The sequence below is a fragment of the Acanthochromis polyacanthus genome, chromosome 3 (genome assembly GCF_021347895.1).
Source record: "Acanthochromis polyacanthus isolate Apoly-LR-REF ecotype Palm Island chromosome 3, KAUST_Apoly_ChrSc, whole genome shotgun sequence".
NCBI lineage: Eukaryota > Metazoa > Chordata > Actinopteri > Pomacentridae > Acanthochromis > Acanthochromis polyacanthus.
In genome coordinates this window covers 41982797-42001531 of record NC_067115.1, presented here as the reverse complement: position 1 = coordinate 42001531, position 18735 = coordinate 41982797, and the positions used below count along the sequence as shown (strand labels likewise).

The window sequence follows — 18735 nt, the reverse complement described above, 5'->3', positions numbered from 1 at the left end:
ACAGCTGAGAGAAGAACATGGGAAAGGCATGGGGGTCATTCCAGAACTGAAGATCATTTGGGCTTCAAAATTGTTGAAAAATGAACCTTCTCTTTTACAATTTTCTGCTCCATATTCATCAGTAATAGGTAATAAACTATCAAAGGCTCGATTGGCTCAGCTTACACATCAGTGGTACCATTTTTATTCCATGTTTTGTTTTTTGTTTGCTAGCTGTACTCTAATCACAGTAACAAGGATGCTAATCCATGCTAATGCTAGCTTTTTCGATGGAAAAAATCAAGAAAAAAGTAAAAAGAATTGGTCTTATTCTGAAAGTATGCATAACAGGACTGCATGAGGTAGAGTGAGGCATTCAGTCAAGGCTGACAATGTTATGAAAATACGAAAAATTGAAGAGAGGACATAGCTTTGCTCTACCCATTCTTTTGAAAACTGGTTGATGTTAATTCCAGCGTTTCATGTGATCCACTGTTTTCTTCTTCTACCAGCTAGAAAGGCTCTGCTAATAAGTTGTGGGACACACGTTCCATGCATAATAATTATTTAAAATATTATGTTGATTACATTTTTTTGCCACTATTACAAGAGACATCGATGAAAAAATAATATGAAAAGAAGGAGATTTAAATGTCATTTTAACTGTTTTATTTGAGACTCTATTTGGTCATCAGGGTGGTGGGACAAGAGAAAATGCATTTTAGGGGGAACTCAAGACTGACTTGATATTTTAAAACATATTTCCAAACATTCTTGTCTCCTAAGTTTTTTTTTTTTTAGATTTGGTCTCAAGACAAGTAAATTTACACAACTGCATGTTTTAGTATTTTGTAAACAGATTATTTGAAATTTGATGGGTGGGACGTAAAATGTCCTCCAGTTCTGGAATGACCCATATAAGAATCAGAAGCTGTCATTTGGAGCCACAAGGAGCTTTCCCAGTGTCTAAATGTGCTTCTACTGGAGGTTTGACAGTGTAAAACACTTTGAGGAAACTGGATCAGTTGCATCCAAATGAAGTCACAAAACGACCACCAAGAGTGCAAACTGACCAAAGAGACCAAAGAGATAACAGTCACATGAGGACTATAGAGGACTAAAATGTCAGAGAAGATAAGAAAAACAACTAGAAAGAGACACAAAATTATCATACTGTAAAGAGACAGACAAAATTAACAGAAATACAAATTCAATACGAATAGAAGAAAGGATAACAAATACAGCTGTGCTCATAAGTTTACATCCCCTGACAGAATTAGTACAATATGTGGCATTCTTTAATGAAAACATGAATGATCAGTGCGTGATAATAAATAACTTTGTCGAACCACTAACCCTAAGTGAAAGAAAAGTTTTTCCATGATCAAAAATATATATATAAAAAAAATAGACAATATTTCACAAATTTTGCCAGGGTACGTAAAGTTATGAGCACAACTGTAGATGAAATACCCCATTAGGATGCAAACTGACTTGACACAAGGATCACAGAGATGATGCAGTCATAAAGATACAGAAAATAAAAATATAGATTCCAAAGATAGCAAGTGCAGTCGCAAAAACCATCAAGCACTATGAAGAAACTGGCTCACATGAGGACCCCCATAGGAAAGGAAGACCAAGAATCTCCTCTGCTGCTGAGGAAAAGTTCATCCAAGTCACCAGCCTCAGAAATAGATAGTTAACAGCAGCTCAGATCAGAGCCCAGATAAATGCCACGCGGAGTTCTAGTAGCAGACACATCTCTACATCAGCTGTTCAGAGGAGACTGACCAATCAGGCCTTTATGGTCAAACAGCTGTCAAGAAACCACTGCTCAGGAAAAGCAACAAGCAGAAGAGATTTTTTTTTTAATTTGTAGATGCATGTTCACCAGTGTTCTCAGACTCTTGGACATCATTTGTCTGGTACTTTTTCTTCTAGTTCTTGAAGTAGATGTACACTGACAGTCAATAGAAACTTTGAGACCATATTTTTCAACACAATTTTTGTTTTGAAGTCCGAAACTGGATTTTCTTCATATGAATCATTTGTTTAGCATATTGGCATACAGAAACAAAAATTTAAAGTTTCAAGAATTATTTCAAAATAAAGAATTTCACAAAAGAAAACGGCACCTGCCAAACACAAAGTCCCAACAGTCAATACCGAGTATGGCCTCCATTTGCTTCGATGCAGGCAGCAATCCGTCGGCGCATGCTTTGGACCAGGCTTGGTCCAAATGTGAAAGCTGCTGCTTTCACATTAATAACGAAGTACTGTTCTTTAGGCTGCACCAGAGTCAGATGAAGGGAGATGAAGAGCAGGCAGAAGATGCTGCTCACGTCCCTCACTCAGGATGTTTAGAATAGATTATCCTTTATTAGACCCACAAGGGAAGATATGCAATGTCGCAGCAGCAAAGTCACAGTAAGAAAAATCAAGATAACCCAAGAATAAATTGAGAATGTGAGCTATTGCCCTTTGGTCCTACTTTTGGTCTAATTAGAAGCAAACTCACACAGCCCCACACACTGCTGCGTAAATCCACACTGTACTTCAGCTATGACAGGAATCCAGTGACTGTGCAGCAGGAATGTGGACGTTATACCTGACAGTGTGGAGTCTCTGCTGTGACAGTCAGGGTGCAGCAGAGACGACGACTCTAAATCTGTCTGAGCTGCTCAGAGACACACTGGGCTCCTCAGCACAGAGATAAAGAGCAAGATGCCAGCCTAAAAGAGACGTACCTGTAGTAGTTCATCCCTTTACTTTAGAGTAGCTTTGTGTTACTTCATGGCTGTTTATCTCGCTTGGTGGTGATGCTGTATATCTTTGGAATCTATATTTTTATTTTCTGTATCTTCATGACAGCACCTCTGCATCTCTGTGATCCTTGTGTCAAGTCAGTTTGCATCCTAATGGGGTATTTCATCAACAGTTGTGCTCATAACTTTACGTACCCTGGCAAAATTTGTGAAATATTGTCTATTTTTTTTTGAAAATATGTTTAATCATGGAAAAACGTTTCTTTCACTTAGGGTTAGTGGTTCGACAAAGTTATTTATTATCACGCACTGATCATTCATGTTTTCATTAAAGAATGGCTCATATTGTACTAATTCTGTCAGGGGATGTAAACTTATGAGCACAGCTATATTTGTTATCCTTTCTTCTCCTTTGACCCATTGTCAGACCCTACATTGGTGCAGTGGTCCTGGATTCCTTCTGGTGCACGACAAAGCCCAGTCTTATGTGGTAAGAGAACTCATGCAGTTCCTGGAGGATGGAGGAACTGATACCATTAGCTGGCCCCCATGCTCACCTGACCTGAATCCAACAGAACACCTTTGGAACATTATGTTTTGTTCCATCCGACACCATCAGGTTGCTCCTCAGACTATCCAGGAGCTCAGTGATGCCCTGGTCCAGTTCTGGGAGGAGATACCCCAGGACACCATCCGTCGTCTCATTCAGAGCTTGTCCCGGCATCGTCAGTCATGCATACAAGCACATGGAGGTCATACAAACTACTGAGTACCATTTTGAGTTGCTGCCAAGGAATTTCAGCAAGATGGACCAGCCTGCTAGCCGAGCCGCGCTAGACAACCCACGGCAACGAATTTAATTCTCTCCCAGGGTGGGTCTAGTTACCCTCCATAAGGCTCGAGGCTGGATTCTCCTAAAACTGGCCGGACCAATCACCATGAAGTGTAGAGTCAGAAGGCGGGCGTAACGAAGTGACGACAGAGGCGCAACGATTCTGACAGAAACAACCAGCGCAGAATAAACAGTTATCTTTCGACTCGGCTTTGGCCACAGCCCTTAAAGATTTGAAGCTAAAATTCAACTTGAAAGATAAACAAAGGACGGCACTGAGGTGTTTCATTGAGAAGAAAGACGTATTTAGACTTATGCCGACGGGATATGGCAAATCCTTAATATACCAGTTGGCTCCGCTGGTTGGGAAGCTAATGGGACTTAGCCACACAATCCGCCGGTGCTCTCGGAACCACGTCAGCCTATTCGTTGCGTTGATTGGTTGTATACCAACCCAATTGCTGCAGAGGGATTTGATAGACAACCTTTTAGCCCGCCTCCCTCCCTGTCGAGCTTCCCTAGACCCTTGTGCCATCAGAAACATGGGATCAGCATGGCTCGGCTACCAGCCTGCCACATCAGTTTTTCACTTTGATTTTGGGGTGTCTTGAATTTAGCCCTCCTGGGGGGTTGATAATTTTCATTCCCATCAAACAATGTGGCACTTTTCATTCCTAACACATTATCCAGTCCATATCAATGTAAATATCCAGTATGTTTTTTCCCCATATTGAAATATGATGTATTTTCAAAGTGTTCCTTTAATTTTTTTGAGCAGTGTAGTTGTTTTGTTTCTTTGTGAAGTCATAATCCTCACTGATTGTTCCACAAGATGGATTTACAGTCTTTTTTCTATTTTCCTTTACTCAGACACTCCTTGTCGCCTTGAATGTTTTTTCCCCACACTGATTTAAAGGGTCTCAGTTTCAATGTCACAGCACAATCTTAGAATTTCTCTAATTTTTCACTCCTATTGCTCTTTTTAACTTCTTGTTTTATCATTTTCTGTTCAGTATCAAACATGAGTTGTCTGCAGACCAAAGCTGTTCCACTAGATTCATTTTTTCAGGAGATATTCTACATTATGTCGTTAAATTTCATGGGTGCTAATAATGATGATCAGGACTGTATGCCAAAGTATTGCAGTCTAATGTAATAATAGATAGGATCAAATGTCACACATTTAAAAAAAATGTTCTGAAATTGCAGGAGGATCCAGTTTTGAATCATTCAGTGTTGCAGTGATACTCCACAGGGGTGGAGTCAGATTTGTTGCACCCTAAAATAAGTTTCTAACCTTTCGTGGCCCTTTATGTGCAACAGAAAGACCTGCTGAAAGATCTGAATCAGATGATTTCTGGGAAGAATTCATTCCTAATGGTGTAGCAACAGATAAATAAAATGTCTAGAAATTACCATTTCGAGGTATTTAATGTATCTGTTACCACACTAATAGGAATGAATTCCTCCTGTGTCCTGCAGACCAAGCCCAAAGAGAGAGAGCGATAAGAGACAAGAGAGAGAAAGAGAGAGACAGTCATCAGGGCGAGGTTTGCTGCCACAGGAGGACAAACCAGTTTCTGTCTGGAGGGTGTGCACCTCGGAGCCCTACCCACCTGACAGACTGGCAGTGCATCAAACACACAGCAGGACAGCCACTCCATCACACTTCACCTCACACCTGCTTCTCCTCCACTCGCTGAGGTTCTTCCTGAAGAAGAAGATGCCTCTCCAGTCCACTCTGTCCGGCAGGCACTCCGTCAAGGCCGAGAACACACAGTATGATGGGAGGTCGTTCGAGGAGCTGAGGCACGAATGTCTCAAGAATGGGGTCCTGTTTGAGGATCCAGACTTCCCTGCCGCTGACTCCTCACTCTACTACAGCCAGAGCGTTCCTGTCCACATTGAATGGAAGAGGCCAAAGGTATGTAGGCGCAGAACATTTCAGATTTCAGCTTTAAGGAGTGACTGACGGGTGCTGTTTGGAGGATTCTGCTAGGAAAATGAGAAAATGTCTCAGACTGAGTTCAGGAGTGTTCTTGAACTCTATGAAGCAGATTGGATTTTAAATGTTGAATGAATGAAATATGGTTTTGAGGTGAACAATTCATCTGATAAAAATAATAGTATTTTCTGGAAGACAGATAAAAACACAGCATATTGTACAAAAAACCATGGAGTGTTTAAAAAACATTGTTGAAAGAAATAAAGGACAGCTGAAAGGAAATTAAGACTCAAATACAATCACAAAAGCTCTTCAATAAAAGCATGTGTTAGAAAGATAAAAAGTTGTGTCGCTTATGCACATTCTTTTATGATGGATCAATAGCTGCTTTCATAATCTTAAAACTGATCTGTTGTAATTAATCTAAATTAAAATCAATGAACTGCAGCACCAGAGCGCTCTGTGGCCGTTATCTGAACAAGGGTTTTCAGCATTATTAGACATGTTACTATGGCACTCAATAAATGGAATGAAAGTTTTTCTTAGGTTTGTTTTTCTGATTTTCAATACAACAAAAGCAATTAAGTATTTGTAGTCTCAGCTGCAAAACCAGTTCTGCAAGAAAAGAGAGTAAATAGAGCCAAGTGCAGGGCCATTCACCTCTCTCTGAGCAGACTTTATCCCCGCTCACGTTAACGCTGTCTGCAGCAGAAGTGGTGCAGCATCATCTGTAGCTGCTCACAACTCACTTTCAGAAGTTTAGTTCAGCAGATCAGCTTTACATTAACACATTTGTGGAAACTGTCTTGATTTTTTTCAGTGAAATCTTTCGATTTCTGCAATGTTGTTGCTCGTTTTTGAAGAATTTGCCTCTTGCAGGTAAAGTTTTGTGCATCTTCCCTGTTGACATACCTGCACCACTGACCTGGCAAGAGTAAACCGGAACATTCGTGTTCGTTGCAATTACTCCACATTTCTGTGCTGGGTGTTCCTTCTCAGTGAATGCCTCAGCTGCCTGCTTCTAGTGTGTATTTTGTGTTGTGGTGACTGGGCATTCAGGCTGATTAATATGCCTGGAATGTGAACACACCTATCAAAGGTGTCACCCGTCATGTTTTTTTTTAACAAACCAACCTGTTCTGTCACCTCCTACAGGAGCTCTGCAACAACCCAAAGTTCATCGTAGGAAGTGCAGACCGGACAGACATTTGTCAAGGACAGCTTGGTTGGTACTCCAGTGATCTGCATGAGTTCCTTTTTACTTTTTCAAATGCACATATTTGACTCATGTATGAATGAAGCACCTGTTTGCCATCACAGGGGACTGCTGGCTCCTGGCAGCCATCGCATCCTTGACCCTGAAAAAAGATGCCATGGCTCGAGTCATCCCCCATGACCAGGATTTTGACCACAGATATGCTGGCATCTTTCACTTCCAGGTACACTGCTGGGACACTCGTCTCTGAACAAGCTCTGCTTCCACATCCTGTAGTTGTGTCTCACTTCCTTTCATTAAATAGATGCATCAGGAAGACCTTGTGTAAGCAGCAGTAGGGTCCATTTAGATGGGATTTATAAACACTGTGTACCAGAGATAGCTGCACCTGCTTGGTCAAAGTGCTGTAAACTCTTCTCTGTTGCTCCCTCAGTTCTGGCAGCACAACAAATGGCTGGACGTGGTGGTGGATGACAGATTGCCTTCAGTGAGAAATCAGCTCATCATGCTTCACTCTGCCTCCAACAATGAGTTCTGGAGCGCTCTGCTGGAGAAAGCCTACGCCAAGTAACATCACCTAAACCATTTTACATCTAGCGACTAACAGATGATAGCAACAAAGATTCTATATATCCTCCAGTTGCAAAGTCCACCTTCCCCAAGTGAACAAACAGTCACCTTAAAACTAAAAACTCTACTGTTTCACTAGGTTTGATCACTTACTCACTCATCCGTGCTAACTCGTGTCATGGTTTTCTGTTTATTTTAGAATGTACGGCAGCTACGAGGCCCTGAAGGGAGGCACCACAATGGAGGCCATGGAGGATTTTACTGGTGGTGTGGGGGAAACGTACGAAACCAAAAAAGCTCCAGGCAACCTGTTCTCGATCATGAAGAAGGCGCTGGACCGAGGTTCCATGATGGGATGCTCTATTGATGTAAGGACCTAATTACTCTTCATGTTCTGTTTTATAGAATTTAATTATTAACTTCCACACCTCAGATATGAGCTTTAGTCAGACTTCAGCCCAGCTCCTCTGATTTCCAGATCACCAGCTCTGCAGAGTCGGAGGCCAAGACGGCCAGCGGCCTGGTGAAGGGACATGCATACTCCATCACAGGCCTGGAGGAGGTAAGGCTCTGCTCCTGATGGCAAGAAACCAGCTTAGATGTAGATATTGCTATCATCATGGCAGATCTATTAAAATCATCAATGGAAAATGATGAAAGCTTCTAAATAATTCAATTACTTCTGCTAGTAAACCATGCAGAGCAGTGCAGAGTATTTCAGCACCTTTAAAACATACAATGATACAAAAGCTCACTTGTTACAGTGATCTTTTGAAAACTGTTCAACATGATCATTCACCTGCAAACTGTGATTTTTGTTGTTAAACGTGAACTCAAAGGTTTCCAAAGAAAAACCAAAACACTCCTGTAAAAGAAAACACACATTATTAAGACATTATCCGTCAGTGGCACAGCAACACATTTAAAGCCACGACTGAAGACTGCATGCTTTTTAACCAAACAACCAAACTCTTACAGTCTCAGTAAAGATATTTCTGTTTTTCAGGTGCATTTTAGAGGGCAGAAGGTCCAGCTGATCCGGATCAGAAACCCCTGGGGTCAGGTTGAATGGAACGGCCCCTGGAGTGACAAGTAAGAATGCTTGCTTTTATAATGTACAATGTATGTGCAAACAAATTTAAAGTATACCCATATACAGATTATAAGGCAGCAAGAAGTGATCAGCTGGAGAAACTAAACAGCAGTTGTGTGTTTTTTTGTCTCCTCTCAGCAGTTCTCTGTGTGTCAACGCCATTTTTCACATCATTGCCTCTTGTAACTGTTTCTAATGTGTTTTTTCAGTGAATTGTTGCTTCTCCCTCATTCCCGCATGTTAAAACCTTTGGTCTGTTTCAGGTCCAGAGAGTGGAATTATATTGACTCAGCAGAAAAAAATCGCATCCTGCAGAATGCAGCTGAAGATGGAGAATTCTGGTGAGGATACGCGCTGAATGCAGACCAAACTCAAACATAAGATACGTGTGTGAAAGTCTGTCAGAGCATTGGCTTTATAGTGTAATATTTGTATGTAGTCATGTAATAAATGAAAGGTCAGGAATATTATGTTAATGAGCCCGAACGTTTCATACCAGAGGCCACAGGAAGTGTGCAGTTATGGACCAAGACTTTTAAGCACATAAATCTATAGAAAGAGGAATTTATTATCACTGGATTTCAGAATTCTTACAGATCTTTGACAAAATGGGAATAAATACCCTAAAATTCCCAGACTGGGTTTTAAAAAAGGAGGAAAAGATGAAAAACATTTAACATCTGGATGACAGGATATAGCCTAAATGAGGAGGACATCAAACAACTTTCACAGAGCAGAAAGAACAAATCTGAAGTACATCAACACGTGTACAAACAGGGATCTCAGTGCATTTTCCTGCAAAATACACCTGAATTAAGAGCTCCTCAGCTTAAGGACAGCAAATTTCCAGAGCACACAAAGGGGTTGGATCCCACTGCTTCATTCACAGCCTTTTAATGTGCAAACAGACAATCCTTGCAGCACTGCTGTGTCTTAGACAGAGCCTAAAATATCAAGAAGTCATTGTTAGTTTTTGTGGACCTCAGTGTGCTTTTGTTTGGTGCAGAGCCAAATAAGCAAATTGGATTTTAAAAATTACATTCTCAACAAACTGAAACTGGCTATAAACTATGGTTGTCTTTAAAGCAGTGCATTACTTGATATTTAAAGTCTGCCGGGATGTCTTTGAAGCACATTGTGAATGTATTAAGTTGATTAAAAAAAACAATGATTGTGGTGTTTGTGTCTCCAGGATGGAATTTGAAGACTTCAAGAGGAACTATGACAAGGTTGAGATCTGCAACATGACCCCTGACTCGCTGACCGATGACACCAAGCGCCACTGGGAGGTCAGCTTGTTTGAGGGAAACTGGATTCGTGGCTCCACTGCTGGAGGCTGCAGGAACTACATCGGTGAGACCACCACATCTGAAAATGAAAGATTATTCTCACACTTCACACATTGTCAGGCACACTCAGAGGTTAAAATGTTGAATTGAATGATCTTTTTTTCTGTATTGATTTGTTGCCTTTGAGCACAGAGTGACTGAAATGCAAACATATTTGTGGTGGGCTCTGTAACTTGAACTGCCCTCTCTTAAGCTCAGCGTCTTTAATCTGCAGACACATTTTGGACCAACCCACAGTTCAAACTGCTGTTGGAAGATGCAGATGACGATGATGATGTGTGCAGTGTGGTGATCGCTCTGATGCAGAAGAACAGACGAAAGCTGAGGAAAGAAGGCCTTGACCTGGAGACCATCGGCTTCGCGGTCTATGAGGTGTGAAAGAAACATGTTTGAGACTCAGACTCCTGTCTGTGTGCTTTTCAGGGTTTTTTGTCTAGTTTTTTTTTTTTTTTTTTTTGCAGTTTGTGATCTATACAAGAGCCGTTTCCTGGCAGTGTTGTCATCAGAACAGAATTTCCTATCGTTTGGGTCAGGAGTTAACACTGGCTTCAACTGCTCATGTTCCTTTATCTGTACCAAGATGGGCTCATTTTAAATGTAGGACAGAGCATCAAAGTTGGTATAACTGACTTAGTAAAGATGTTGTCCTCAGAGTGTTCTTGGGAAAGTAGTGAGGGTATAATATTATATGGTTACATACATTTATGATAAAAAAATGTCAGATTGTATGCAAAGTTAATGTCATACTATATATTTAATTATATTTTACTGTGATGCTACAGATCAGCTAAGAAGTACAGATTTATGCAGGAAGCTGAGAAATATTTTTATTAATTGTACTATATTATTAATTAATAATAGGCTCCAGAAGATGAAGACCAAGCGGGGAAGGATTTCTTCCGCTACCATGCGTCCAAGGCCCGCAGCAGGACCTACATCAACATGCGGGAGGTGGCAGAGCGCTTCACACTGCCTCCTGGAAAATACCTTCTGGTTCCCACCACCTTCCAGCCCCACCACGAGGCCGACTTCCTCATCCGCATCTTCTCTGAGAAGAAGGCCTCGGCGCTGTGAGTGTTCTCTAAACAGCAAACTACAAGTTGATGCAATCCTGAAAAAATAAGACAAACCACAAAAACCACCCCCCAAAAAACAGAGAAGTCTCAAGTCTAATTAATACTAAAATCAGAAATTGTTCTCTTCTCCTGTCCTCCTGTTTACATTTTATTCCTTCTGCTAAATCCTTCAGAAATCCTTCTGTCAATCAAATACACAATCCATTCAGACATTATATCATTGTTGTGGATTTCAAGGAGAGTTTAACCCTCTGAACAACAAAACCCAACATACAGATGATTCAGCCTGACAGCATTTTTCAGAGCCAGAAACTTTGAAAACAGAAAAAAATCATTGGATTTTCATCATTTTGATGGTTCTTGAACTAATTATGTGCGATGGAGTTTGGCCAGGAAAAAGATCCAAAACTAAATATTGAAAATTGTCATGTTTAGAATAGAATAGAAAAATTAAATAATAATAATAATAAATGAGAGAACATTTCATGCCTCATTCAAAAATTTGCCAAAAAATCCACTGTTTGCAGAAACCAGATTCTAGAAAAAAATCAATAACAAACTATAATTCTGCGCTCCTTGGTGTAACCCTGCAGCCATTAGTAACTCAGCTGCAACCAGCTGTCTAATGGTAAAAATTCAGGGGCTATTTGTCTGAACTGCAGGATGTGTTTACACAAAGGACACACGTATGGAAAGAAAATGAAGGTGGAGTTGATAAAATATCTGCACCATGTTCAGCCACATTTTTTCCTTCTTTGGCAACAACTGTAAAAGCATCGTACATGCTGATTCCAGACGTCATACAGCACAAAAGCAATTTCTGAGTTCTCTCTACTTCTAGTCATGGTTGTTCTGCTTCCATAGAGATTGCAGGATTTATTATTGCAGTGAAAAATGAGTCCACACTGAGTAAAAACGTGATATGAGCAAAAAGAAAAAAGTGGGGATTTTAATCTGACAAGAAGAACATTCTTGGGGTAATACAGAGTAAATGTTGAAAATAAAAACCTATTTTAAAAAATAATAAAGATTATATTGGCTTGTCTTGAACTCTCTTGGCTTCTTTTCCTCAGAGAGATGGGCAGCAACGTTGATGCTGACCTGCCAGATGTGAGTAGATCCGCCAGGCGATGATGATGATGATGATGATGATGATGATGATGATCCACCTGCTCAGCTGAGTCTGTTCTTACTGATGCTGTGTTGTTTGTTCCAGCCACCCATGCCCACCCAGCCAGAGGAGGAGACGGATGAGGAGAAAGGCCTGAGGAGGCTGTTTGACCAGCTGTCTGGAGAGGTGAGAAAGCCGCAGCTTCAAGTAAAATGCCGTTTTACATTTTTACAGCACACACCAAACTGTGGAGTTTAGCCTCAGTGATCCCAGCAGCAGCAGGCAGCTGTTAACATCAAGTCATGGTGAAAGTCTGATAAAAATGACTGTTCATAACCAGCTCAACACCAAACAGCAGCAGAGGCTAGGTGGTGAAGAGAGAAAAATACCGATCCACTAAAAAGCCACATATACCACTATGTCCAAAGGGAGAGTTTTCAGCAGTCCAAATGAATGATAATGTTATTCTATACAGTAACATCAGATGTCGCTCCTCCATGTCTACATTAAAATAGCTGAGGATGGTTCAGTATTTTAGGATGATGAGATTTGAGCAATTTTCAAAAACAGCCAAAACATTTCGCCAAACATTAAAGAAAATGTGAATTTGATGGTACTTACTGTAAACCTCACAGGGCTTTTCAAACTAGAGTTTTATATTATGATAAAAAGTACTGTTTATAGTTAGGGTTAGCATTATGGTGCTTTCTGTGTTTTGCTTTAGTATTTGTCATTTGAAGTGTTCTCCATCCTGCTGCGTCTACAGGACAAGGCTATCTCTGTCAGAGAGCTGCAGCAGATGCTGAACGGCGTCCTCAGCAGGCGTAAGTAAACACAAGTTTTTGACTTATTGTATGTCCATTTTCTTCAGTTTTCTTTAGTCTGTCTTTTTTCACGTCAAATTCTGTCAAATAAAACCTTTTCCAGATCATATGTGTGAAATGAAAATCAGCTGGGAAATAAAATTGCAAGAAAAAATATGTGAACCCTTTGGGATTACTCTGATTTTTTTATAAACTGGCCACAAAATGTGTCTGATCTTCATTTAAGTTACAGCAATAGACAAACACAGTGTGCTTAAACTAAAAGTGCACAAAAATTATATGATTTTATGTTTTTATTGAACACAACATGTAAACATTCACAGTGCAGGGTGGAAAAAGCATGTGAACCTTTGGATTTAATAACTGGTTGACCCTCCTTTGGCAGCAATAACCTCAACCAAACGTTTCCTGTAGCTGCAGTTCAGACCTGCACAACGGTCAGGAGGAATGTTGGACCATCCCTCTTTTCAAAACTGTTTCAGTTCAGCAGTACACTTGGGATGTCTGGTGTGAATCGTAGTCTTGAGGTCATGTCACAGCATCTAAATTGGGTTGAGGCCAGAGCTCTGACTGGGCCACTCCAGCAGTTCCTGTTTTCTTCTGTTGGAGCCATTGTGCTGTGAATTTACTTCTGTTCTTTGGGTCGCTGTCCTGTTGCATCATCCATAGTCATTGAGCTTCAGTTGGCTTCACTTTTCCTGCAAAATGTCTTATTAAACTTAGAAGTTCATTTTTTGGTTGATGACAGCAATCCATCCAGGCCCTGAGGCAACAAAGCAAACCATGAGGCTTCTGTCTTGGACTACTTCTTTTTAATCCTTAAATTTGACTCTGATTTATGCAAACAAACTAGCAGCATCTGTGAAGATGATGAATAATTTTATGTTTACAGCTTCTCTAGATACAATGATGACTTAAAGCTTGCTTCAGCTGCTTTAAAGGCTGCGACAGGCTTCACTGGGCAAGTCTAAGAGGCAACTTTAACCTGCTGACCTGTTATAATGAATTCAGTTGTTTAAGGCAAAATTCACAGAAAGTGTCCCCAGTCTTTGAAATCTAGAGACAAGGTTGCTCATCCTCCATGTTAATATGTATAATTCTGGATACACACGAGTTGGACAACATTACAAATGAGAACTGAATGCACAAGGCATCATAGCTGCTTTTTAGGTGCTTAGCAAACATAGAATAAAATATAAACAGTTCAACAGGCTCACTGAAACAACAAATACATAAATGTCATTACTGAAATGTGAAGTTCAGATATTTGCTCGCATTTATGAGTGTTAGGCAGAAGTTGAAGCAAAACCCTCAGCACCAAGAATAAATGTGATTTGAAAATAATGTATAAAACATACATGTGTGACACTGGTTAGAGATCAAAATCATCTCTAGCAGTCTCATATGTTCAGTGTGTGGCTGCTCTCCTCTCACCTTGCTGTGCTGTGCATTACTCGCGGTCAGATTCACTAATATCTTTACAGATGTATTGCATGTAGTTATTTTGTTGAATTTTGTGTCACAGTTTTAATCCTTTGTCCTCAGGAAGAGAGATCAAATTTGACGGTCTCAGTCTGAGCACCTGCCACAGTATCATCAACCTCATGGATGTATCCTTCAGAGTTAACGCCTCACTGCTGATTTTAGACGACCTGTGTAGAAGTAAAGTTGTCTTGACTTCATAATTTTTTTTGTTTTGTTTTGTTTTTGCTGAAGTACAAGCTACATGGGGTCTCTTCACAAAAATCTTCATCAATCTGTGAGAAATATTTCATTATCTATCTATCTATCTATCTATCTATCTATCTATCTATCTATCTATCTATCTATCTATCTATCTATCTATCTATCTATCTATCTATCTATATGTATGTATATATATATATACATATATATGTATTTATATTTATATTATATATAAAATATATTATATTTTCTAACTTTTACACCAAGCACATCATGAACAAACCAAACTGTCTAAACTTGGTATACTTTCACTACTTTTTTCCTTTTGCAATGACAGCAGCTTGCCTTAGTAATATGTCTGTCACTGCACATTCACCCAGTAGTTGTTGTTATATATTAGAGGTGGACTCATGCACTCCACTGTTGTAGATTTGAATGCATTCAGCAGTTCCTGATGTGTTGACAGTGTTTTTTTAGGTACTGCTTTGCAGAGGATACAGTCCTCCAGTATCTTTCTTCCTGTATATGGTGAACTAAAGAACCCCTCAGGAGCATTTTTTCCTCTGATTTCTTGTTGATTTTTATCATCCAAACCAAGTATTCTAGGCTTAATCATTTGCTTTTTCTGCCTGCTGCATTACTCCCCATTCTGTTGGAAAAATCATTTATTTGCATGGTGGTTTATCTCAGCTGGCCTCATAGCGTCGTCTAAAAGATCACACACTGTGGTCTTCCATCACTGCTCTCTAGACACCAAAGACTTGTGGTGAACTGGTGTTAGTTTGACTGAGTCAGGTGACTGCAATGAACGACGACTGAAGAGTTCACTGAGCGACCAGCATGATGTGTTGACTGATAGCAGTTGTAACGGTGCTGATGTGTCACATCATATCAGAACTTTTTTTGGCTCAAAGCTAGTTTAAGTATAAGTACCACAGTGGTATTTGTTTTATGGACCATGTACTGCAAGTGGTGTACATGTACATGCACTTTACATTCCATTTTAATGAATCAGTACAGTTTTACCAGTAATTTAGGATTTTAAGAATCATTTTCAGCTCTTTTAGAACCACAAAGCTATATTTAACGGCTGCATCAGTGATCTCCTTGTTTTTTTTGTTGTTGTTGGTGTATGTATAAGAATTAGAAGAACAATTTAAATATTATGGATAAGTTGATGAGTAAAATGCTTTTGAAGTCTTTTCTTGACACAGTAAACCAGGTGGACAACACAGGGAAGCTGGAGTTCCAAGAGTTTAAGGTGTTCTGGGAAAAGATGAAGAAATGGATTGTACGTTTATTTATGTGTTGAAACAGCAAATCATCTCTAGTGGTGCAGGTTTGGGGAGTCTTTGTAGCTCAGGTTGTTAAGAGAAACCGGTGTTGTTGCAGATGCTCTTCCTGTCCTTTGACACAGACCGATCAGGGAAGATGTCGTCCTATGAACTTCGCAGCGCTCTCAAAGCTGCAGGTGAGAGTCAGCTGAATTCTGTCTGAAGAACACCCCAGTTTTTCCAGTTTTTTATTGGAAATTCTATATGTTAATATATGACTGTTGCCCTGAAAAATGCCTTTTTGTATAATTCTGAATTGTACATTATTTTTCAGTTTGGGTAACCTTTGAGAACAGCCTCTAGCAGTTCACCACTTGCCTTTTTTCCATTTTAAGCTATTCACTGGACTTGAACTACTTGAATTTCGATTAAAAAAATGGAAAAATTGTAGTGTTCTAAAACCATCGACTGGTAGTGTATGTTTCTTCTCACAGTCACATGAAGATGTTCATCAGAATGCGATGTTTTCAAATTAAAAATGTGACTGAAGGACCTTTTACTAACTGCTTTTCTGAGTGAAAAACATCTTACAGTTATTCTTAGCGGATGGACCATACTCCGTGGCAAACAAGAAAACTCTATTTAAGTCAATAATATGTAGATAAAAGCCCAAGATAAAGCCAGTAAAAGGACCTTGAGTTAAAAGCAAGTCCATTATTTTGTATACTCAGTATTGCACATTATAAAATACTGTATAACTGTATTCTGGTGAGAAATACTGTTTACTTGGTGATATGCTTGCAGTATATTATAGTACATACAAGTTATCCCCATGTTTAATACACTGTATATTTCAATACATGTTTGAGTTCCATATTATGCATATAATTTCAGCAGCTAAATTACATTTGACTATTATATATGCTAATATGAGTGAAAGTGGTAGTCGATATGTTTGTTCTGTCATGAACAGGAGCAGTGAAATGGATAATGAAACTGACAAAAGCTATGAACAGTAAAAATTATAAAAAGAATTAACAAAAACCAACAACACTACATCCAATCAAATTAATAGCCATCAGCTTTTGGGTATGATTTACGGTTTATTCATGTGTGCGTTTGGGTTTGAAAGCTAACTGCTGCTGTGTTCCTGTGAAGGAATGCATCTGAACAACAAGCTGCTGCAGCTGGTGGGTTTGAGGTTTGCTGACGACAGCTACGACATCGACTTTGACGATTACCTCACCTGCATCGTCCGTCTGGAGAACATGTTCAGTACGTAAAAATGTTACTATGAAATTATCCACTAAGTATCCAGTAACTACATCTATGCTTTGAAATTATCAAAGTTAAGACTGATGTTAAAATGAGTTTGAAGAAGCTTTTGGCCACTTTGACTGACTGAAACTGTGCGTCTTATGCAGGAGCTTTCCAGGCTTTGGACAAATTTAAGAGGGGGCGGGTGAAGATGAACATCATGCAGGTAAAACCACATCTATGCATCACCTGATTCACTTCATCTGTGCAAGTAATTCAGCTGTTTGTTTAGCCAAACCTGATCCACATATTAGAAGGATTTAACAGTCCTGTGGCTGCTTTTCAGGCTTTTGTTTAAGTCCCTTTACTCTGAAAATGTAAACAAACTTTTCTGAGACTTTATTTTCGCGCAGATCTTTTTGAATTCACTGTGTTTTTTCCTCTTTACTTCACAGTTCCTGATGCTTTCGATGAATGTTTGAGGAGAAGCTGAAAGAAGAAAAACACCAGCAGAAGAACAAAACACAGCAGACAGTCATAGAATGAGATAATCAGACCATAGTGATGCATGCACACATTTTCTTTTCCATGTTTCTCCACATCTGTCCAGTTTATCTGCCATTATTTCATCAAATAATGTGAAATACTGTCTGAGCTGAAGTTTTTTAATTTGGGGGGAAAGGGTTTACCTTTGGATTTTGCTGACTTGAAATTTTGGTATGTTTTCTCTGCTTGCTGGATTAATGGAAATACATTTTGAATAAAATGCTTGTCTTTGTCTTTTCTCTCCCATTTATCATTTTGCAATACCTTAGGTGTATGAGGTGACCCTTAGAGAGGACCCCTAGAATTGAAAGCACTGGACTAAAGTAGGTATCTGTGCACCAGTTAGTTAAATTAAGATTCCTCTCCAGCAATTGCAGCTGCAAAATGCTGCTTATATATTGATGCATCATAATATACCATCCATGGCAGAATGATATTTTTTTAACATATATAGTACGTTTAACCAGTACTTCCTCTGTTTGTCACTCAAGGGGCATTTGGATTTGCATTTTTGCATTATTGCTTTTGTCATTTTAAAATTTTAAAATAGTAAACAATCCAAACACACACCTATGAAACACATTAAAATTCCCCATTAACATTGCTTTGACCAAAAAGAAACTAATGGGAAATATTTCCAAAACTTAAAAAATTCTAAATTCAAACAGTAAAACTCTTTTCCTTTCCCTTCTTTCTTTCTTTTTTTTTGTTTTTTGTTTTTGCAGTGGATGGATGGACATGGCAATTATTTATGATATGCTGTTCACGTGTGTGTTTTCTTTAAGTTGCGTTTGAGACACGGCCACCATGGATTTTATTTTGATAAATGCAGATGATCTTTATGCAAGAGAAGTGCAGTGTAAAAGGCGTCTGGATTGTAGATTGGGTGGGAATATTATTACAGAAGGCACAACAAAACAAATTAAATTCAGCTGGAAAAGTAGGAAGCAAAATGAGTTGAAACCATGAATGTCTAAGATGACGTGGAAAAAAGTCATTTAATGGGTGGTGAACAAAGCATCTTTTTTCAAACCAAGAAGTGCTGCTAATAAAGTCACAAATTTAATTGTTTATACCTATGTTACCTGATGTCTTCATTTCAATTAGCTGAGAGACTCAGTCCACAAAATTAATATTCCTCCTGGAAAACACCCATGACACAGATTTTCTATGTATTAACTGGATTAGAGTAACCTTCTGCCCAAATAT

At 39.3% G+C, this 18735-nt stretch overlaps 1 protein-coding gene across 1 annotated transcript; it reads left to right on the top strand.

The window, feature by feature from the left end:
* The first annotated feature begins 5106 nt into the window (after window positions 1-5106).
* On the top strand, window positions 5107-17761 carry capn9 (calpain 9). The gene is made up of 20 exons (XM_022220277.2): window positions 5107-5503; window positions 6680-6749; window positions 6845-6963; window positions 7174-7307; window positions 7510-7678; window positions 7789-7872; window positions 8317-8402; window positions 8667-8744; window positions 9596-9756; window positions 9967-10124; window positions 10614-10822; window positions 11902-11938; window positions 12045-12125; window positions 12706-12763; window positions 14309-14373; window positions 15672-15740; window positions 15842-15920; window positions 16882-16998; window positions 17148-17206; window positions 17436-17761. Exons 1-20 carry the CDS (start codon window positions 5303-5305, stop codon window positions 17460-17462), a joined length of 2061 nt encoding a protein of 686 aa, XP_022075969.1. The 5' UTR covers window positions 5107-5302; the 3' UTR covers window positions 17463-17761.
* The last annotated feature ends 974 nt before the right edge of the window (window positions 17762-18735 follow it).